This window comes from Phaenicophaeus curvirostris, chromosome 24, assembly GCF_032191515.1.
Source record: "Phaenicophaeus curvirostris isolate KB17595 chromosome 24, BPBGC_Pcur_1.0, whole genome shotgun sequence".
Classification (NCBI taxonomy): domain Eukaryota; kingdom Metazoa; phylum Chordata; class Aves; order Cuculiformes; family Cuculidae; genus Phaenicophaeus; species Phaenicophaeus curvirostris.
In genome coordinates this window covers 7,228,659-7,251,847 of record NC_091415.1, presented here as the reverse complement: position 1 = coordinate 7,251,847, position 23,189 = coordinate 7,228,659, and the positions used below count along the sequence as shown (strand labels likewise).

At 55.2% G+C, this 23,189-nt stretch overlaps 1 protein-coding gene across 4 annotated transcripts in view; it reads right to left on the bottom strand.

Moving 5' to 3' along the window:
* PPFIA4 (PTPRF interacting protein alpha 4) overlaps nt 1-23,189 on the bottom strand; it is a 73,407-nt gene that overhangs the window by 23,914 nt on the left and 26,304 nt on the right. For 3 of the 4 annotated variants that reach the window (XM_069875622.1, XM_069875623.1, XM_069875624.1), the window contains exons 2-7: nt 15,777-16,577; nt 4,381-4,482; nt 4,090-4,254; nt 3,434-3,508; nt 912-1,007; nt 278-499 (exon numbers count right to left, since the gene is read on the bottom strand). In XM_069875622.1, the coding sequence (XP_069731723.1) occupies nt 278-499; nt 912-1,007; nt 3,434-3,508; nt 4,090-4,254; nt 4,381-4,482; nt 15,777-16,013 (897 nt within the window). In that variant the 5' untranslated portion in view covers nt 16,014-16,577. Of the gene's footprint in view, nt 1-277; nt 500-911; nt 1,008-3,433; nt 3,509-4,089; nt 4,255-4,380; nt 4,483-12,957; nt 13,089-15,776; nt 16,578-23,189 lie in introns of those variants that run through there. The other variant, XM_069875625.1, reaches the window with a different exon arrangement.

Genomic DNA, 23,189 nt, shown 5'->3' with positions numbered 1-23,189 from the left:
AGGGAGAGTCAGGCAATCACAGAAAAAACTTCTAGCATGGACCCAACTCACTGCTCCGGGTGTGCAGCACCTGGGTACCTTGGTGTCTGCTTATAACCGCAGGGAAGTCCTGCTGATGGACCTGAGGACAACCTCCCAAAGGCCTCTTTTGGGGAACACTGGCCTTCACTCTGCACACATGGATTACAATCCCTTCCCAGCCCAGAGCACATGGAAGCTGCTGTGAATGTTTCTGCAACTGCAACAGGCTTGGCAGCATGAGAGGGCAGTGTCTAACCTCCCGGAGGTCCCTCTGGTACTTGCTGCTCATCTCTTCCGATTTGATAAGATCCTTCCTGGCGGTGCCCAAATCCTCTTCCAGCTCGGCGACACTGGCAGCCAACGCAGAGATGCGCTCCTTGGCCTGGACCACTTCGAAATTCTGCTTCTCCAGGAGCTCCTGCAGCTCCACCACCCGCCCTGCCTCATCATCCGGGTGGACGGAGCCGTTGGAGAGCCGCTGCAAGGCAGCAGAGAGGGAGGCAGATGTAGGGCTGCCCAAAGCACGGGCTGGCACTGCCTGCAGCCACCCAAAGGGGGAACTGGGACCCAGTGAGGGGGTGGGGAGCGGACACACAGGACTCTGGGACCCCCCCATCAACATCACTGCTAGTCAGGGCATGGCTTCTCATGAGCAAGGTAGAAATAGGATGGCTGAGGGTTTCCTAGAGCCCCTAGGAGCATCCGAGCGGGAGCACAAATTCCCTTCCGCTCAGGAATGCCCTGTATCCACCAAGAAGGGCTTTTCCCACAAGGTTGGAGCAAGGGGAGAGGGGAAAAAGCTTTCAGCCCCCTGGAGTGAGTAACAAGGGGGTTGGAGAAACAACAGCCTCAGCGAGCATGGTCAGAGCAGGGGTTTCTGGGGTGCTCACCTTCCAGGGAAGCTTCTGTGCTGGCTCCTTTGGCTCCCTCTCGTCCCGCTCTCCGGCTGGGGCCTCCCGCGTGGCACCTTGCTGCAGAGCTGCCACCTGCATGACAACAGGGCTTAATTAATGACAGAAAGGAGATGAGACCAACGAGTCTGGGTGTGGGTGAGGCCAGGGCTGGTGCATCCAGGTCTGCAAGCAGCCACCTGCTGGCTCGCTCTGGTGTCACATACAGCTGGAGTCTAGGGATGGGGAGGAACTGGAGGGACAAGGTGAAGAAGAGAGGGGAAGCAGGGATGCTGTGGAAGGGGAAAGCCTTCCCAGCTTGCATGGACAGGGCAGTGCTCACTACAGGTGTGCAGAGAGTCATGTTTTTCTGGTAAGCACTTGGTGACTGGAGCCCTGCATCCCTCCTAACTCATTTCATACTCCATTTCTAACTCATTTCATAGAATCATAGAATAGAATCACAGAATAGTTTGGGTTGGAAGGGACCTTAAAGATCATTCAGTTCCAATCCCCCTGCGATGGGCAGGGACACCTCTCACTGGACCAGGGTATTCAAGGCCCCATTCAACCTGGCCTTGAACACCTTCAGGGACGGGGCATCCACCACTTCCCTGGGCAACCTGGGCCAGGGCCTCCCCACCTTCATTGGGAAGAAATTCCTCCTTATGCCTAGTCTAAATCTGCCCCTCTCCAGTTTAAAGCCATTAGCCCTAGTCCTGTCACTCCATGCCTTTGTAAAAAGTCCCTCCCCAGCTTTCTGTAGCCCCTTTGGGTACTGGAAGGTCACTATAAGGTTTCCTCAGAGCCTTCTCTTCTCCAGGCTGAACAAGCCCAACTCCCTCAGCCTGCCCTCATATGGGAGGTGCTCCAGCCCTTGGATCATCTTTGTAGCCTCCTCTGGACTCGTTCCAACAGCTTCCTCTTAACTCCTTCTTATGCTGAGGATTCCAGAACTGGACACAACACTCCAGATGAGTTCTCACAGAGAGGAGTAGGGGAGCAGAATCACCTTCCTTGCCCTGCTGGCCACGCTTCTTTTGATGCAGCCCAGAATATGGTTTGTTTCTGGGCTGCGAGCGTACATTGCACCCCAAGTCCTTCTCCTCAGGGCTGCTCTCAAACACATCTTTCCCCATCGTGTACTGAAACCACAGATTGCCCCGACCCAGGTGTAGGAACTTGCCCTTGTTGAACCTCATGAGGATCTCACAGCCCCACTTCTCCAGCCTGTCCAGGTCCCTCTGGATGACATCCCGTCCTTCTGGTGTGGCAACTGCACCACTCAGTTTCAATAGATTGCAGCCAGAGAGCCTCCAAAACCAGCACAGACCCAGCCAGCAGGAGCAGGGGGAGGATGGGGAACAGTACCTGCAAGGTGACCAAATGCTGGGCATGGCCTCCCCGCTGAGCCTGGAGAAGGATGGTGAGACACTGGGACCCTCACTCCAAGAAGGACATTGAGGGGCTAGAGAACGTCCAGAGAATGGGAACAGAGCTGGGGAAGGGTCTGGAGCCCAGGGGTTCTGGGAGTGGCTGAAATACCTGGGGTGGTTTAGCCTGGAGAAGAGGAGGCTGAGGGGAGACCTCATCGCTCTCTGCAGCTGCCAGAAAGCAGGTTGTGGTGAGGTGGGTGCTGGGCTCTTCTCCCAAGTGACAAGGGATGGGACGAGGAAATGGCCTCGAGTTGCACCAGGGGTGGTTTATATTGGATACTGGGAAACATTCCTTCCCTGACGGATTGATGAAAACCTAGCAGAGGCTGCCCAGGGCAGTGGTGGAGTCTCCATCCCTGGAGGAGTTAAAAAACTGTGTGGCCATGGCTCTTCATGACATGGTTTAGTAGGTACAGTGTCATTGGGCTGACGGTTGGACTGGATGAGCTTAGAAGTCTTTTCCAACCTTAATGATTCCATGATTCTATACATCCTGGGAACTGGAAAGAGGAGCAAAATTTGGCTGGGCAGGGGTTATAACGGTGTCTCTTCCCTTTTGGCAGTGGTGGCTGAGCACAAACTTCAGGAAGGAAAGCCTGCTTCACCATCTCCAAGATGAACAGAGATAAGTGTTGGGGACAGAGAAGTCCCCGGGCCAGGGCCCGAGCAGGGAAGGGAATGGGGGATGCAAGGAGGGGGTGCTCGGAGCAGCGAAGTTTGGGTCTCTGCTGAGGCAGGGGAAGAGCCAGAAAGCAAAGTCACTCTCAGCCCCCTCAACTGATTGGAGTTCAAGTTGCTTTTGTCAGCATAATGAGCATCAGACTGCAAAACAACACAGGGAACCTTGCCTGGGAGACAAAAAGTTTCACAATATTTACAAGGTTTTCTTAAATCCAGGCAAGGTTTCATGTAAACAGGAATTTTAGCCTTTATTTTTAAAAATGTCCAAAAGCTGCTTCTCCAACCTGCACCATCGTTTGAGAGGGGTATTTCAGCAAATTCAATGTGAATTCAAAACCATAACATGGAGCAGTCCCAGCCCCTCCGGCACTCCAGCAAGGACCCAGACTGCCAAACACCTCTTACCTGCCGATGGGCGTCCACCAGCTGCTCCTCCAAGGTTGCCACTCGCTCCAAAGCTGCTCGCAGGCGTTCCCTGACCTGTGGCCACAGAAGATAAGAGAGAATGCCATTATTTATCTGTGACGAGGGTGCCCAGGCAAACTCCCAGCCCCATTTGTCCACCTGAGAGCCAGGCTCAAGTGGATTCACATCCAGGACATAGGTTCAGGGATGCTCCAACCCTTTTTTCTGGGAGAGCAAAAGCACATTGGAGAGGAACACCCTGGACAAAACTGATTGTTGCAGGAGAACCATGGCTAGGGTAGCTTGAAGATGTTTTTCAGCAGAGCAAGGAGCTGCTCAAGGTAAAGGAATCGGGAGGAACAATAGGAGTTGTAACATAGACTGAACCATGGTGGCCAAATGCCAGCGCTCACCACAAGAGTGACCCAGGGAAGCAAGATTCCCATCCCTGACAGCTTCAAACCCACAGCATCCACCCAGCAGCCCCACCAGCTCTGCAGCTTTCGGATACCCAAGACCTTCCTCCTGAGGGACCCTGTGTCATCACTCAGCTTAATGAAGAATGGCATCCGGTGGGAGGGCTGGGAGAAGGTCAATTCTGAGCCAGAGATGCTCATGGAGTGCACCAGGGAAGAGGTCCCAGCAGCCTGTCTCACCTTTTCATCTAGCGCCTTGTGATGCTCAAAGAGTGACTTGAGCGCCTTGAGCACCTCGACCTCACTGGAAACCCCGGACGGTGACTGGGCCTGACGCTTGACCACGGTCATCCTCAGGGACCGCTCATGCCTCGACACCAGGCACTCCAGGTGCTCCAGCAAGAGCTGCAAGAGGGCAAGCATGAGGCTCTCGCCACCCCAAGGGCTGGTGAAGCCGGTATCGGCTCAGCAGCCTGTGGGGTCCCATGTCCATGGGGACTGAAAGCCAGAGAGCAGGTTTTACATGCTTACCCGGGTGTTATTGCGCTCGGCTTTCAGCTCCGAGATCTCCTCTTCCCTCTCCAGGAGTTGCTCCCGGCATGCGCTGAGCTCCCGTGTCAGCGTTGCAAACTCCTGCAGAAATCCAGGCACAGCCGTGAGCAGGGAGCACAGGATGGAGATGGAGCCAGCATCCCAGCCCCACTCCCAGGATCTCCAACACTTCCCATCTGAACCCAACCAGTGAGAGATGGGGACACCAAGGGCAACACTGAGAAATTGGTGGAGAAGCACAGCCAGACTTAGAGATGATCTATTCCTGGTTTACTTAAATGCTTTGGAGACCAGAGAATGCAGCATCCCAAAACTTTTCCATTTGGCTTGATGTCCAATGAAACAAGAAGCTGCTCTACAACTTCAGAGGTGCTTGATGGCATTTAAAGCATCCCAGCCATGGCCACCAGCATGCTCCCACCTCCACTATCCCCTGGATGCAGCCAGCAGAGCACACACCTTGGAGCAACCCGTCAGGCTAAAACTCACTGCCACAGCCAGCCAGGATGGGTGCCCTGGCTCCAAGCCAGTCTTTGCCATGGCCTCAGGACCTGCCATCATCCAAAATCTCCTTCCAAAGCAGAGTGAAATATGCCCCAGTCCAGCACGGGAGGCACCATCCAAGCTTCTTATGAGGCACCCTCAAGCCCCAAATCCCAGCAGAGAGAGATGGGGCACACCAGGAGATGGAGCCAGCAGTCCTTGCTCTGTTCACCAACAGCAGCAAGGAAAGCAGCCGGTCAGGAGCAGTGTCCCCAGGGCTCAGTGTTGGGGCCAGTCTTGTTCAATATCTCTATCCATGATCTGGATGAGGGGATCGAGTGTTTCCCCAGTCAGTTTGCACACAACACCAAATTGGGCAGGAGTGTCGATCTGCTGGTGGGCAGGGAGGCTCTGCAGGGGGATCTGGACAGGCTGGATCCATGGGCTGAGGCCAACAGGATGATTTTCAACAAGGCCAAGTGCCAGGTCCTGCACTTTGGTCACAACAACTCCATGCAGTGCTTCAGGCTTGGGGAAGAGCAACTGGAAAGCTGTCCAGATGAAAAGGACCTGGGGGTGCTGGTTGACAGTGGCTGAACATAAGCCAGCAGTGGCCCAGATTGCCAAGAAGGCCAACAGCATCCTGGCTTGGATCAGCCACGGTGTGGCCAGCAGGAGTAGGGAATGGATCATCCTTCTGGTCTCGGCATTGGTGAGGGCGCACCTCAAATACTGGGTTCAGTTTTGGGTCCCTCACTCTAAGAAGGATATTGAGGGGCTGGAGAATGTCCAGAGAATGGGAGCAGAGCTGGGGAACGGCTGGAGAACAAGCGTTCTCAGAGCAGCTGAGGGACCTGGGGCTGTTTAGTCTGGAGAAGTGGAGGCTGAGGGGAGACCTCATCACTCTCTGCAGCTCGTGAAAGGAGGATGTGGTGGGGTGAGTGCTGGGCTCTTCTCCCAAGTGACAAGGGATGGGACAAAAGGAAACGGCCTCAAGTTGCACCAGGGTAAGTTTATATTGGATATTGGGAAATTTTTTTCCCATGACAGAGTGGTGAAGCCCTGGCAGAGGCTGCCCAGGGCAGTGGAGGAGTCTCCATCCCTGGAGGGGTTCAAAAACTGTGTGGCCACGGCACTCTGGGACACGGTTTAGTGGGCTCAGTGGGGCTGGGCTGATGGTTGGTCTTTTCCAACATTAACGACTTCATGATTCCATGGTTCCATGAAGAGCCGTGCCCAGAGCGACGCTGAAACAGAGCTGCAAAGCCAGCACATCCTTTAAGATGGGATGGGCTCCTCAGAAAAAGCACAATCACACTTGTGATTGTGTTGGACAGGACAGAAAACACACTGCGAAATTCTTAGGATGTAGGAGAGTTCATTTTCCCTTAAAAAATGAAACCAAGGCACCAAGTGTAGCCCAGGAGACCTCTCTTATTGCTCCCAGTTGTTCTTTCAGTTGCCAAGCGGTGCCAGGAATAAGTCACACATTGCAGCTGGGATTTTTAGGGTGAAAAATGCAAATGTGGGCATGCTTCATGAATTTATACCAGTTTCACAGGGCTGTTGAGAAAAACTTAAAAAGGAAAAAGGTTTCAGAAGAAGCTGAGAATGATTTGATTGAGCATTAACAAACCAAATTTGAACTGGGGGCTGAGAGCGGTTTTACAGCATGAAATTCTCTTGCACTCAATTTTCAAGTTAAATAAATAAAATCCCCTTCAAACTGAAGCAAAATATTTAAGCTCAGGTTGAATCAAATGCTCTGCTCAGCTCAAAGCAAAACGTCTTGCAAAAGATGACATCCAGCCAAGAAATCCAGAGCTTTATAATCTGTTTGTCCCAATTGGATTTTCTTTCTCTCTTCCCATCTCAAACCGCTCCCCCAGTGTGGTTTTCAGCCTGGGTTGGTGGGCACAGAGGTGTCACTGGGGATGCTGGACTGAGTCCAGCCATGGAGATGATCCGAGGGCTGGAGCACCTCCTGTATGAGGACAGGCTGAGAGAGTTGGGCTTCTTCAGCCTGGAGAAGAGAAGGCTCCACAGAGACCTTAGAGCAGCTTCCAGTGCTGAAAGGGGCTCCAGGAAAGCTGGGGAGGGACTCTTGATCAGGGAGTGTAGGGATAGGATGAGGTGGAACGGTTTTCATCTGAAAGAGGGGAGGTTGACATAAGATCTTAGGGAGAAATGTTTCCCTGTGAGGGTGAGGAGGCCCTGGCCCAGGTTGCCCAGAGCAGAAGTGGCTGCCCAATCCCTGGAGGTGTCCAAGGCCAGGTTGGATGGGGCTGGGAGCCCCTGATCCAGTGGGAGGTGACCCTGCCCATGGCAGGAGGTGGAACTGGATGGGCTTTGAGGTCCCTTCCAACCCAAACCATTCCATGATTCTATGCTGAGACCCCATCACATGACAGGACCGGAGTATGTGGAGGACGAGCAATCACAGCAGTGAAGTCAGTTCTCTGCCCATCACCACACCTCAGGGCAGCTTCACCCAACATCCTCACCCCAACTACGTCCTAGGGCCCAAGCCCCCAGTTCCTTTCCAGCCCCACTCCTGCCCCATTGCTTCTCCAGGGACCAGTTCTACCCTGGCATCACCTCCATCCCTCAAATGGGTCACAGCACCCAAAACCCCCATCATTAACCCCTGCCATTCCCAGGCACCACCCCACACTTGCTCTTGCGTCATCTCAGAGCCCCCCCAAAGCACAGGGAACCCCACTGCAGAGCAGCTTCTCTGGGAGATCGCTGCTCCAGCCAAGCCTCTCCCAGAGCTGTGCTCTCCCGGCCAGTGGGGATTACGGCTCGGTGCCGCCCAGCGGCTCACGCATGTGCATACGCACCGCTGGGTTATGCAAGTGCTGTGTGCAGGAGCGAGCAGCCCAGGAGCATCCCCATGGATTACGCCAGGGCCGGGAATGCCAGGGAGTGGAAAGCATGCGAGAGTGGGAGCTATAGGTACCAGATCAGCCGCCCACACACTGCTGGCTGCTTCAGATTTAGGAAGATCTCGCTCCCCTCACCCCTCGATAGACCCAGGGAGGTGGTGGAGTCCCCATCCCTGGAGGGGTTTAAAAGATGGGCAGAGGAGGTGCTCAGTTATGGTTGGACTTGATCTCAAATGTCTTTTCCAACCAAGTGATTCTATGATTCTATGATTCTACGAAGGAGTTCAGCAAAAGTATCCTCACAGCTGTGCTGGACTCAGGGAGGTCTTTCAGCAGCCCAAACAATACGGGTGATGGACTCTTTCAATTGTTGGGGCGTGGACCCTGTGGATCCAACATCCCCAGAGCTGCAAAGGGTGGATGGAAACCTCCTGCTCTGCCCCGTGGCCGTCAGGGAAGCCGGGGCTGTGTTCTCCCTGGTGGAGTGAACAGGGCTACATTCAGCACGGAATGGAATGAGACAAGGCATCGGAGGCAGCCCGGGAAGGGGGATGTCAGGCTGGGGACAGGGATGGGCAGCGCTCAGCCCTCTGCACCCCGCATTGCCAGGCTGGCCAAACTGTACAGATTGCACTCGCAATCAGGCTTTCATCGCGAAAGGCCAGGAGATTAAAAGAGAGAGAAAATCCGGTGGAAAGGGACAGGCAGCCCCCACTCTGGCCAGCCCGATGCAATCCACGGGTCAGCAGGGCAAAGCACGGTGATGGCTCCACTTTCAGGCACAGCATGAAGCCCCCACTGCCCCCACCCCATTGGGGTGCTCCTCTCCGAGCCTTCCACCTCGCCAGGAAGGGCTGGGCAGATCCCGTGCTGGCCCCCCCGGCGAGGCTGCCAGGCCTGGAGAATCCCATGGGAAATAAAAGAGCCCGCGATACGTGTCCTTCCTTGGGGAAAGGCTGCAAAACGAGAGCTTTAGCCACCAAAAATAGCAAGATGCCTGCAGCGAGACGGGAGAGCAGTAGGGGTTAACTGAGCACACAGGGGCTGGGTGCACTTGCAAGACTGACTTTGATGCTTTGGGAATAAAAATATAGGAATAAATCCATCCAGCCCCAGCCTGGAGCTACCTCCATCAGCCCCAGCCATATGCCCTAGCAGGGCCACCTTGCTTTGGGGCCACCAGACGACACTAGGCAAGGTCAGGGACCATGAGGACAAACTCTCCCCAGGCCCCAGCTGCAGGGTCACACCACGGAGCACAGCTACACAGCTCTGCCATCGCCCCAAGTCCCAGTGAAGTGGGGATAAAGAGGATCTGAGTGATTTTCGTCTGCCCTGGCCATGGACAGGACCCTTCCAGGAGCTGCAGAGGCACCTGACCCAGCTCCAATAATATCTTGGACTAAGCAGAGACACCTATAAATGGATTAGAAAGTGAAGGAGAGGTTCCTGATCTTCAATCAAAGCATGGATGATGAGACACAGCCCTGGGAGTCCTCAGGAGCCCTGAGGGAAGCCCAGCAGTGTGGGAAGTGGCTAATTTGGATTAAAACCAAGCCACCCAAAGCGTGACTGGCTGGGCTCAGCCCCAAGCCGTGGAGGAGGAGGGAACAGGGTGGACGGGTGCAATTTTCACTGTCAGAGCAGGAAGAGAGACCTGGAGCATCACACAAGGTATTGAAATGGGGCACTGTGGCTTGGGACTCCACTCTTTGGTCAGATCCGGGCACGTTCAGGGTTCAGGGTCTTCCCCTTGACTGCATCCTTGGAGAAGGCAGAGGTAAGAGCTGTAGGGAGGCCAGAAACCAGCTACATGGAGACAGCTGAGAAAGCAATGAGAGCTTTAGGAAGCTCAAGGAGAAGGCTCATAGCATGAAAAAGCTGAAACAGAGAAGTCCTCCGCCCAGAGCCATCTTCTGCCTTTCCCTGTGCCGTCTGCAGCACAAAGACGCAATAAGATTGTACCAAATTGAGTAAAATTCCCCATTCATGGCAGGAGCGCGGCTGCCACTCAAACACATCAAAGCCTTGGGAACAAACTGGCTCCAGCTGTGAGATGAATGGCATTTTAGAGCCCCTAATTGATGTGATTGCTCCTGATGGGCCAGGTGTGTGCTGGAGGGTGATGTGGCAGGGATGCCGGAGCTGGGAAATCAGCACTGCTGAGTGAGCATGTGAGGGATGGAGCCCACTCCATCCATCTGTCTGCTCTAGGAGTTGGCAGACCCATCCCCTCAGTTTCTCCTTGCTGTCCCAGGAGCAGCCCAAGTTACAGTCGAGGGGATAAACACAACCCCAGCAGTGTGCAGCATGGGATTATGAAGATTAAACCCTGCCAGGTCAACCCAGGTTCTCAACCATCACCCACCCTTGGCACCAAGCAAAGCAATGGCACAGCCTGGATCTGTTGGCCACAGCACTGTGGCTTTGCAGGGACCTCCCATGGGGAATTGTGTCTTCTCACCTCAACACGTGGTCACAGCATGTACTCCCACCCACATGGAGGAGCATCGTGCAGTCAAGCAAGCAGGAATCCAATGTCTCAGTGCCCTGTTCTTGTTGGATTGCGACCAGCTCCAATGGCTCAAGGTTGAGCCGCCAGATCCCTCCATCCTTCCCCAAAGTCTCGAGACACTTTAAAGGTCTCACACAGTGGTGCTTTCCCCTCACTTGGGGATGCCATGGTTCCCATTTTCACGCTGCTTTTTGCGAGCTTTTTAAGTAAAACTGGAGGAATCAGGGGTCATTTGATGCGAGGAGCTTTCCTAGCTCCTCAGGGACCTCCAAGGAGCTCAGGAAGTCTTTGGGAGCCTGTCCACCCCCAAAGGCCCAGGTCTCAGGTCTCCAGGAAACCTCAAGAAGTGGCGAAGGTGCAGTAGAGCGGGGCCTGGATGGAAGAACTGCTGGAGGATTCCACAGCATCAGTAGCCTTCAGCAACTGCTCTCCTCCTGACAGAGCTGGAGACACGGAATCCTGCCAAACCCCATGCCCTGGCAGGGTAGGGAGCAGTGCCATCCCTTGCAGGACCCCACTCCAGAATGCATCTGGAAACACCAGATGGGCTGCAGCCAAAAGGATGAGGTTCAACCAGGCCAAGTGCTGAGTCCTGCACTTGGGACACAAGAACCCCGTCCAGCTCCAGGCTTGGGGAAGAGTGACTGGAAGCTGCCTGGTGGAAAAGGACCTGGGGGTGCTGGTTGACAGTGACTGAACATGAGGCAGCAGTGGCCTAGGTGGCCAAGAAGGTCACAGAATCACAGAATCACAGAATAACCAGGTTGGAAGAGACCCACCAGATCATCGAGTCCAACCGTTCCTATCAAACACTAAACCATGTCCCTCAGCACCTCGTCCACCCGTGCCTTAAACACCTCCAGGGAAGGTGACTCAACCACCTCCCTGGGCAGCCTCTGCCACTGCCCAATGACCCTTTCTGTAAAGAATTTTTTCCTAACGTCTAGCCTAAACCTCCCCTGGCGGAGCTTGAGGCCATTGCCCCTTGTCCTGTCCCCTGTCACTTGGAAGAAGAGGCCAGCACCCTCCTCTCTACAACCTCCTTTCAGGGAGTTGGAGAGAGCAATGAGGTCACCCCTCAGCCTCCTCTTCTCCAGGCTAAACAACCCCAGCTCTCTTAGCTGCTCCTCATAAGGCCTGTTCCACAGCATCCTGGCATGTATTAGAAATGGCACGGCCAGCAGGAACAGGGCACGGAGCATCCCCCCTGTTCCCAGCACTGGTGAGGCCGCAACTCAAATCCTGGGTTCAGTTTTGGGTCCCTCACTACAAGGACATTGAGGGGCTGGAGCGTGTCCAGAGAAGAGCAATGAAGCTGGTGGAGGGGCTGGAGAACAAGGGTTATGAGGAGTAGCTGAGGGACCTGGAGTTGTTTAGCCTGGAGAAGAGGAGGCTGAGGGGAGACCTCATCATTGTCTACAACTGCCTGAGAGGAGGTTGTAGAAAGGTGGGTGCTGGGCTCTTCTCCCAAGTGACAGGTGATAGGAGAGAGGGAATGGTCAACTTGCACCAGGACAGGTTCAGATTGGGCATCAGAAAAAATGTCTTCACCGACTGGCAGAGGCTGGCCGGGGAGGTGGTGGAGTCCCCATCCCTGGAGGGGTTTAAAAGATGGGTGGATGAGGTGCGCAGGGATCTGGTTTAGTAGTGGACAGGTACGGTTGGGCTTAATGATCTCACAGGTCTTTTCCAGCCTAGTGATTCCATGATTCTGTGACCTGGAGCACTGCACAACCCATCCTCGAGTGGCACCAACACCCAGGAGAGCTGGGGGGTGCTGAGCCGAGTTGGCTAGGCAGGAGGGAGCTGGCAGCTGTGTCAGGGCTCCGGGGGCTGCTGAGAGCACCCAAACCCTGGCCAGGGCCCGGTGCTGAGCCGCACGCCCCAGAGCAAGCAGGGAAAGCAGAGGGATTGGAGCTGAGAGCTTTCAGACCGATTAAGTCGCATTCAGCACTCCCATATGAATAAATAAATCATGTAAGAAGCATTAAAGCAGCTTAGGCTCCCCAGGAAATTGCCCTGGAGTTCGGCCTTTTGGGGGCTGAGGGATGTCCCCATGGATTAGGGGGGAGGCAGCTTGGCCATGTGGCAACCAAGCCCCACACAGGCAAGGCAGAATGGGAGGTACGGGAAGGAGCATCCTTGGAGCATCTCTGCCTGCTCCATGCAGGGTTTTGCCCCAAACACACTCCTGCCTGCTCCATGCAGGGTTTGCCCCAAACAAACACACTCTTGCCCTGGACACATTCCCTCCCTGCCCCACGCATGGGCTGGTGCCAGACACACATTCCCTGTCCGGCTCTGCTGGCTGGAATCCTTGCTGACACAGTAGCATCTGCCACTATGCCCTGAAATGATGCAAATGCCACGTCCCCAGGCTCCATCCATCCAACCCTCCCCAGGCAAGAAATCCTCCCCACAGCCCTCTCCCTGACTCATCGGTGATGCAAAGGAAGGGCTGTCAGCCTCACGGAGGATCCTGGATGCCAAGCCCTGTCCCAAAGGGTTTCTTCAAGTAATCCACCTTGGATCCCATCCCAATGGGGTCTGACACGTTGCCGTAAGCTCCTTGGCAAAAGGGTTCACCGAGGAGGAGGAAGAGCGTGCGACGGGTGCGTGGAATGACCCCACGCAGTGCCCTGGGGAAGAGACCCAGCGCGCCCCGCTTACCTGGTACATGCACATGCTGGGATTAATCCCATTGGGCAGGTGAGCACCTTTGGGTTTGCTCCCCGTGTTCATGCCGAGCCCTCATCTCCCTCGAGGGCAACCAGCACAGCCCCACGGGCAAGCATCACGGTGGGCGCCGGGGGCTGCCGGGTGCGGACGCAGAGCCCCCCTGCCCACGCAGGGGCAGCGGGAGCCAGCGGGAGCTCAGGGCAATTCCCCATCTGCTGCCCACCCAGATCGCATCCCTCGGCACAGTGCAGGGAGCAGAGGTAGCCCTGGGCGCCCGGCGGGATCGTGGGTGCAGGCGCTGCCACCGAGTCCCTTTGCGCTGACCCAGTTTGCTGCGTCTGCACGCTGCCCGTGCCGCGGCACCGAGGACCCTTTATTGGAGCAGGAACAGAGACTAAATCCGCACAGTCTCCTAATCCGAGGCGGCTGCAGCGGGGCGGGCAGCGTGCGCTCAGGGTGACCTGGCTTGCTCTCTCCGGTGTGCGCTGGCTGGACAGCCCGGAGCAGAGGGAACGCGAGCACCTGGCACATGGAAGGTGGTGGTGGCCCTGCCTGCACCCAGCACTCGGGCAACCTCAGCACATCTCTGAGGACAGGGAGAAATTGGGGTGCTGATGAATTAGAAGATCAACGTGAGCCAGCAATGTGCACTTGCAGCCCAGACGGACAACTGTGTCCTGGGCTGCATCAAACGCAGCGTGGCCAGCAGAGCGAGGGAGGGGATTCTGCCCCTCTGCTCTGCTCCTGCGGGACAGCACCTGGAGTATCATGTCCAGTTTTGGAACCCTCAACATAAGAAGGAGATAGGACTATTGGAACAGGTCCAGAGGAGGCTAAGGAGATGACTGGAGAGCTGGAGCACCTGCCATCCATGGACAGGCTGCAGGAGTTGGAGTTGCGGTGAAGAGAAGGCTCTGGGGAGACCTTAGAACAGCTTCCAGAACTGAAAGGGGCTCCAGAAAAGCTGGGAAAGACTCTTTACAAGAGCGTGTACTGGTAGAACAAAGGAGAATGGCTTTAAATTGGAAGGACGAAGATTTAGACTTGGCATGAGGAAGAAATTCTTCATGATGAGAGTGGGAAGGCCCTGGCCCAGGTTGCCCAGAAAAGTAGTGGCTGCCCCATCCCTGAAGGTGTTCAAGGCCAGGTTGGATCAAGCTTTGAGCAACCTGATCCAGTGGGAGGTGTCCCTGCCCATGGCAGGGGGTAGTACGGGACGGGCTTTGAGGTCCCTTCCTTTTTGTGATTCTTTGATTCTATAGTAATTCATCCCCGGGGACCCCAGGAGCCCCCAGGAAGCAGTGCCAGGGGTTTTGCTCTGAGACGCCTGGGCAGAGCCAGGACCAGCCAGCTCCATGCACAAGGACATGTCTGGCTGCCTCCTGAACTGCTTTTCCACTTCCAGAGTGGAAGAGGGATGCAGAGAGCTGGCTGGCCACTAGCCCAAGTTCTATCCTGGCTTGAGCCACTAGTTTTGATCCATCGGTCACTTCCCATCTTGCTAGGATGCCCCAAACCTCAGCATCCAGGCAAGGGCACTGCAATTCTCAGCACCAGCACAGTCGGAGCAGGTAGAGATGTTCGAAACCTCCTGCTTCTCCTGGCTGCTGCGCTCCTCTCCACATCAACACCTACAATGGAGCAGTGCAGAACCCCCCAGACACTGCTTCCCACAGGTGTGGGCCCCGGGACAGCGCCTGCTGCCCCACAGGGAAGGTGGGCAGCTCACACCCACCCCGTGCAGCCCCGCGAGGCTGATCCATCCCAGCCAATTCCAACCTGAGCATCTTTGCTTGTGGCTGTCAAGCTGATGTCCAGGTCCCCAGAGGACCTGGAGCGGTTCCTGCAGGTGAGAGCAGAGCAGAGCAACACCAGAAACCTCATCAGAGTCACGACAAGCCCCAGTTCCCCCATGCCCTGGGCTGTTCCCTCAGCACAGACCCCTGGCAGCCTCCCTGCCTGCTGTCCTTCTGCTCCGTCTTAGGGAATAAATGGACCCATTGCAGTGTTCCAGTCCCTACTCTGCACCCAGCTCTGCCACCAGCGTCCCCTCTTAGGACCAAGCTCAAGACAAAGAAAGTTCCATCACCCCACTACGTTGATGGAAAGGAGCTCTTCCGTCAAAGGAAGAAGCAGGGAGCAGGGGCTTCCCTGCAGGGAAAGGAACCTTCTTAATGTCCCCATCTGGGGACTCTCTAAGTGCCAGTGTGGTCTCTGTCTCTGCCTCGCTGTCGCCCTGGTGCGGCCTCAGGAAGGTTTTGCCCCTTCTCCATACCCGTTCCCCAGTGAAGCAGGGACTGCAGTCCTGCACCTCCCTGCACGGACTCACAGACCACTGGGGGTACCGAGTGGGTGTTGGTCTCTTCTCCCAAGTGACAGGACGAGAGGGAATGGCCTGAAGTTGCACCAGGGCAGGTTCAGATTGGACATTAGGAAAAATTTCTTCACTGAAAGGGTTCTCAGACACTGGCAGAGGCTGCAAAGGGAGGTGGTGGAGTCCCCATCCCTGGAGGGGTTTAAAAGATGGGTGAATGAGGTGCTGGACAGGTATGGTTGGATTAGATGATCTCAAAGGTCTTTTCCAACCAAATGATTCCATGATTCTATAAGAAGGAGAGATAATCAAGGTCACATGGCTTGGGAGAACCTACAGCTTTTATTGGGTTGAGGTGCAACACCCCTGGCAGCATCACCGCTATCACACCACGTTGACCTTCCTAAAGGCAGGAGCTAAAAATCACACCCAAGCAGCCAATCATCCTCATAGGTCTCGATGAAGGCTCCTGCTCATCCCAGGGCCAGATCCTTACCTGTGGGAGGGCCGAGTTGAGTTGCCTCTGGAGCTGGTCACGTTCCCGTAGGGTCTCCTGCAAGCGGCTCTGGGTGACAGAGAGCGTCTCCCTGGTCTCCCGCAGGGTGTCCAGCAGCTTGTCCCTCTCATCCAGCATGTTCACCATCAGCTGCTCAAAGTCGGCGTCCGCCTCAGAGCCCTGGGGGGGACCCAGAGGGTCCCCCTCGCTGATGGTGGGCATCACCTCGCACATCATGGCGAGGAGCAACAGGCGGGCAAGGGTCCTGGAAGTGCTGGAGGGGGGCAGGCAGTGGGTGCTGTCGAGCCGCGGGGCCCTGATCACATTGCTATGGGCTCAGCGGAGCCAGCACAGGAGGGGACAATGGGGTGGGGAAGGTGGGGGGGGGATACCCCATCCCTTCTTCTTGAGTGCTAAACAGAAGCTGGCATCACTCTGGCAGGGACAGAGGATCGTCCTTGGCACCGACAAGGCCTTCACAGTCTTGTATCCCCCGGCTTGGCTGCTTGTCACTGCCAGGGTCCCTTGTGTCACCTCTCTGATCTTTCAGAGGTGCTGGAGCATCAACAAGCCATGGGGATGTTCAGAAGGGGACAAAGCAGCTCTCAGGGATTCATCATGATGGGGAGCCCAAGCTGGCAGCAGCACAGGGAGGGTCCGGGGGATATTTGGGCTGCCCAGGCATGCTGAGGGGTCTGGTGACGGTGGGCTGCTCTCCCCAAGGCTGGATGAGATGCTCACTGCTGGAACAGGAATGTGTCTTTGTTTGGCACCACAAATCTTCAAAGACGTGGCAGTGACCTAGAGGAGAAAGGACAGTGATCAGATCCTTCCTGCTGTCCCTAAAATGCCCAGGGCACCTGCCCAGCACCCTCAGCCCCACATCAAACCCTGGGCAGCTGTAAAAGGTGAGCTCAGCCCCCCAGGAATGGGCTGTGTCAGGCTGTCCCACCTTGCACCCATGTGGTCACTACACTGCATCCAGGATGGCACCAAGGTGCAGCAGCCCACACAGCCCCACATCATGCAATTGTCTTTGGCTTCACTCAGCCCGGGTCAGGATCCTGTCCTCTCCATGGAGTGCCTGGTGCCCCAGGGACCCATGGCCCAAGTATCCTCCAGCAACACAAACCCTCTGTTTGCTTAAAACCGGGCTCAGATCTAGGTTTGGCCCAAACCTGGCATGAAGTCACAGCAACAAATCATAGAATCATAGAAACATGTAATGGTTTGGGTTTGAAGGGACCTCAAAACCCATCCAGTTCCACACCCTGCCATGGGCAGGGACACCTCCCACTGGATCAGGGGCTCCAAGCCCCATCCAACCTGGCCTTGAACCCCTCCAGGGATGGGGCAGCCACCCCTGCTCTGGGCAACCCAGGCCAGGGCCTCCCCACCCTCACAGAAAACATTTCTCCCTAAGATTCCATCTCAATATCCCCTCTTTCAGCTGAAAACCGTTCCCTTTGTCCCATCCCTGCACTCCCTGATCAAGAGCCCCTCCCCAGCTTTCCTGGAGCCCCTTTCAGTACTGGGAGACAGAGATGAACAACCAGATTAATGCTGATCTCTCCCTGCGGCACAAATGGGGACGAGTCCAGCAGGACTGGCTACTCTGTGTTAACTGAACTACAGCACATCCTCTGTTGGGGAAACCTCTGCGCAGGGGATGGAGGCAGCAGCATCCCCGAATCACTGCCCAAGCACAAGCACCGCTCCCCAGCCAGGGCCAGGGATGACAACCTGGAGGGCAGAGGCACAGCCGCCAGTTTGGGCAGCAGGTGGGATCTAGGCTGGATTAAAGCATGACTCAAATGGACACTTGGATACAGGGTTAATGCTGGTACCTGCAGCCTCACTTCCACTTCTGCAGCCCAATCCCACCTGGATGAGAGGCTGGGGGTGTTTAGCCTGGAAAAGAGGAGGTTGAGGGGAGACGTCATCAACTGTCTGAAAGGAGGCTGTAGAGAGATTGGTGCTGGGCTCTTCTTGCAAGTGACAGGTGATAGGATGAAAGGCAACGGCCTCAAATTGCACCAGGGCAGGTTCAGACTGGACATCAGGAAAAATTTCTTCCCCAAAACGCTTCTCAGGCACTGGCAGAGGCTGCCCTGGGAGGTGGGGGAGTCCCCGTCCCTGGAGGGGTTTAAAAGATGGGTGGATGAGGTACTTAGGGATCTGGTTTAGTAGTGGGCAGGTATGGTTGGACTTGATGATCTCAAAGGTCTTTTCCAACCAAACGATTCCATAAGGTGCCAGACAGGGTTTTCCACTGACATGGCCCTTTGCGTGAGCTTCATCCACCACAAATGTACAGGGGTCCCCAGCACCGGGGGTTAGTGTCACCCCTGGGACCTGCCTACCCTGGACTGCCATCTCTGCCAGGCTCTGTCCAAGAGGAGACTTCCATGCGAGGTCTGCTTATCTAACACTGGTTATGGGATGTTCCCCCTGAACTTAGCGAAGTTTTAAATCTTATCAACAGATGAAATGCCTGAGGCTAGGTCTGAAGATCCCTGCATTATTCTGTTTTCAAGCCAACATACGCACATGGACTAAAAGGACCTGCATGCACTCACGGGCTGGATCAGCTCGTTCTGGCCCTTTGCACAGCTTTCTCAAACAGCTCGGCAGCATGGCAGGGCACATCTCCCCGTTCAAAGCCATCATGGTAAGGAGATGCTTTTTTGTGCACCCAGATTCACAGACACACGCTGCCAGGGCTGGGGCTGTAGCTCTGCTCTTGAGATGACATTGGCTCCTCAGCTGATGGGAAGTTTGACACAGAAACCCTCTAAAAATAGAGAAGCTCTAGCAAAAGCAGCAGCCCCTCAATGTGCATCCAGCGCCTTGTGCTGGAAGCTGCTCTCTGTACGCTGGGTATGTGGGACAGGGTGTCCCACAAGTGTCTGTTCCACCTCCTCCTCCCGGGCAGATTGAATTTGTGTTCCTCAAGTGGGATAAAACCTGTTATGAGCATGTAATGCTTTTCTGAACCTTCAAGGCTTGGTCACGCTCCTTCCTGGCCACTGGGAGATGGATGATGGGATAACGGTGACTGATATCCTATGCCCAGAGCATCCCTGCAAAAAGGAGGCTGGTAGAGGAAAAGCACAGAGTGAGGGACCACTCCATCTTCCTCTTTCCTTGGGCTGAGTTGGACATGAGACTCCTCCCCATAATTAAGCAGGTAAAGTGTTTTCTAGTCCTCCTTCCCCTAATTAGCAGATCCAGGGGTGCCCACAGACGAGCACAGCCTCGCTGCCTGCCACCCCAGAGGGCAGAAGCCCCAGGCTCTAGGGGGAAGAGAAGAAATCAACCTTAACCCAGGGCTGAGCCCTAGTAACTTGGGTGCAAACCCTGAAAGAGGTGACTCCCATGCCTCTTCTTGCTCCTCTGCCTCTGTGGGACGAGCACGGAGAACGCGTGTCTGTGCTGCCAAAGCCAGACGGCCCCACAAGAATAATGTGAATGGCAAAATCAGCCACGTCCCCAGCTCAGCTCCGGTGAGGAACTGGATGAATTAGCAGGTGAGTTAAGAGAGATCAATCAAGGCATGGATGGGAGAGCCCTGCAGGCCCTCAGGGAGGGGAAATGCTGCTGGGAACGGCCAAGACATAAATCTGACGTGAGCAATAATGAGATGGAAATTTATCCCAGCTGCAAAGGAGAGACTCGCTTACCACGAGGAGGCTCTGCAGAGTCCCAGTGGGGCCATGGTGGCTCCCCACACCCCGTGGAGGTGATCCAAGGGGCCAGACGCACATGGCACAGGAGGAGGCACAGGTTTACCCCATGCATCACCCAAGGGATAATTTTCTTTTTGCTTCCCCCTGGTTTGGGCTCATGCATGGGTGGCTGGAGCAGTCTGGGTAAGTCTATGCACTGCTGCACTTCACCTGTCTCGCTGGTCCCTGAAAGCATCTGTGGGCAGCCCTCCTAACACCACAAAGAGCAGCCAAAGCCCCCCAGGTCCTGTCCTGAAGCCTCCAGGAAGGTGGTGGGCAGCTGACCCAGGGCTTCCAGGGCTTTGCACACTCCCCATGACTTCACTGTACCATGAGCATCCCTCTGCCAGAGGATCCCTGGCAGGTAAATCCAGGCTGACTCTCTGCCACCTCCCAGTGTGGCTCTGGAAACAATTCAGCCACAGATGCTCACCTCCTGCCTGAAACCAGGGCAGACCCCAGGAGTGGAAAAGTCCCCACACTACGGAGTCACTGGTCACACCCATAAATGCTACCGACAGGCAATGAGCTGCCTTCAGTGTCCCTGAACACAAAACCACAGCAAGAGCAAACCCACAAGCTCCAGGAGCAGCTCAGCTCATGGGAATGACTGTGATCTGGGGTCAGGGTGGTTGCAAAGGTTGTATTTTTTGATGCTAAGTGAAAAAGCCAGGAGCAAGCTGGGTTTGCTACCTGCTGTCTTCAAGCCCTTCAAGCCAAGACACGTATTTGGTGAGCACAGGCACAGGGGATTGTGCAGGGCTGTGTGCACACACCGGGACGTCGGAAGTGTTCAAGCCCAGGTTGGACGGGGTCTTGAGCAGCCTTGTCCAGTGGGAGGTGTCCCTGCTCACGGCAGGGGGTGGAACTGGGTGGGCTTTGAGGTCCCTTCCAACCCAAACCATTCCATGATGCTACGAAATCCACATTTTTCTGCTCTCCAGGCATGGTCAGGAGCTAACCGTGTATATAACTCACATTCCTGACTATACCTCTCTCTCAGTGTTTCTTAGAATCATAGAATCACCAGATTGGAAGAGACCCACAGGATCATAGAGTCCAACCATTCCTATCAAACACTAAACCATGTCCCTCAGCACCTCATCCACCCGTCCCTTAAAGCCCTCCAGGGAAGGTGAATCAACCCCCTCCCTGGGCAGCCTCTGCCACTGCCCAATGACCCTTTCTGTGAAAATTTTTTTCCTGATGTCCTGCCTGAACCTCCCCTGGTGGAGCTTGAGGCCATTCCCTCTCGTCCTGTCCCCTGTCACTTGGGAGAAGAGCCCAGCTCCCTCCTCTCCACAACCTCCTTTCAGGGAGTTGGAGAGAGCAATGAGGTCTCCCCTCAGCCTCCTCTTCTCCAGGCTAAACACCCCCAGCTCTCTCAGCCGTTCCTCATAAGGCCTGTTCTCCAGCCCCCTCACCAGCTTCGTTGCTCTTCTCTGGACTCGCTCCAGAGCCTCAACATCCTTCTTGTGGTGAGGGGCCCAGAACTGAACACAGGATTCGAGGAGCGGTCTCACCAGTGCCGAGTCCAGAGGGAGAAGAACCTCCCTGGCCCTGCTGGCCACGCCGTTTCTGATCCAAGCCAAGATGCCATTGGCCTTCTTGGCCACCTGGGCCACTGCTGGCTCATGGTCAGTCGCTGTCAACCAACACCCCCAGGTCCTTCTCCTCCAGGCAGTTTCCAGCCAGACTTCTCCTAGTCTGTAGCTGCCCAGGGTTGTTGTGCCCCAAGTGCAGGACCCGCCATTTGGCCTTGTTAAACCTCATGCCATTGGACTCAGCCCATGGATCCAGCCTGTTCAGATCCCTTTGGAGTCTCCCTACCCTCCAGCAGATCCACACTTCCACCCAGCTTAGTGTCGTCTGCAAACTTGCTAAGGGTGCACTCGATGCCTTCATCCAGGTCATTGATAAAGACATTGAACAGGGCTGGACCCAGCCCTGAGCCCTGGGGACACCACTTGGAACTGGCCTCCAGCTGGATTTGATGCCATTTCCCATCAGTCTCTGGGCCCAGCCATCCAACCAGTTTTCCACACACATTAAAAGCATTGACCCAGTGGGAGGTGTCCCTGCCCATGGCAGGGGGTGGAACTGGATCATCTTTAAGGCATCTTCCAACCCAAACCATTCAGTGACACGCACGCATGCAGCAAACATCATGCATGCAGGGATGTGCATCCCAGTTCACGCAACAGAAAAACACACAGACATGTGCAGGAAGTTCCAGCTCCCTGTGACATGAGCATCCCTTCATTTCCGTGCCACCCCAAACCTTGGGATTTTCTCCACTCCCCAAAAGCAAGTATCACTCATTCCCACAGCCTTCTCCCCCAGGTGCCCAGCTGGCGGGTGCAGACCCAAGATCCATCCCTGCGGCATTTCTTAGGCAGACTTGCACACCCAAGCAGTCACTTTGAAGGACCTTGGGGATGTCTGTGTGAAGGACAGCCTGAATGCATCCCACACTTCGCTGGTGACTTCAGCAGCAGTGAGGGCAGAGCAGAACACCTCTTCAGCACTGGATGTCGGAGGAGGCTGAGCCTGCCCGCAATTAGAAGCAGAACGTTGGCTCTGAATCCCAACCTTTCAACACGATCTGGTAAAACTAAGGAAATGCTGCTGCCCAGGTTTCGAGGGCCTTAACTGATGACATAATCATTGGGTAGAGGAGATAGGATGCGAAGAGACAGCTGGTGAGCTGCGAAAACAGGCATTGCACAGCTCTAGCCCTTTGCTGGGTATTTTTAGTCCCATGGGGCTGCCAGGCACAGACTTGCTGGAAGCAGGTTTGTCGCCAGTGAAAATGCGCTTGCTTTACTATCCCTTCCCCGCCCCCCGCCAGCCAAAATGATGCTTTCCTCTGTCTTTGGGATGGAAAACAGCACTGTGCTTGGAGAGTCCAGCTTGCAGTGATGCTGCCCAGATGTGGAGCAACCTATGGAGAGCAGAGCAGGGTTTTTTTCGCTTTTGGGAAAATTATTTGCTCGGTGTGACTCTGTATGGAGTCAATCTGCCTCCAGGATGCTCAGTTTGTGGTGCACAGCACAGCCAGCACCCAGCACCCAGTGAGCACCTTGGCTTTCCCATATCCCCCAGGGTGAGAAGCACACATGACGTTTATCCACACACAAACCCTCCCATGTGCACCAAGGCAGAGACAGGCTGGTGATTTTTCACTGAGCAGCTTCCCTCTCGTCTCAGCCCTGACAGGAGAAAGAAAAAAACTCCCCAGCTCTGTCAGCAAGATCATCGCCCCAGCAGGCAGCTGGCAAAGAGGGTTTAACGTGCACCTCGGAGGCAACAAGCTCACAGAGATTGATCATCCCATAAAAACGTCAGTTTGATCTTTCCCGCTCCTAGAAAATCCTCATCAGCTGCCCAACCTGGCCACAAAACAGCAGCACAGCTAGGGCAGCTGAGACCACAGCAACGGCCGTGGGTCACAGCTCAGCGGTGCAAGGATGGTTTCTACTCCGTGGAACCAGAGAATGGGGTCCCAGCATCCCGCACTGACCCTTTCCCAGTCAGACTTGGAAGGAAGAAGGGAAGTGATGCCCTTGTCATAGAATCATAGAGCCACTTGGTTGGAAAAGACCTTTGAGATCATCAAACCCAACTGTACCTGCCCACTACTAAACCAGATCCCTGAGCACCCCATCCACATGTCTTTTAAACC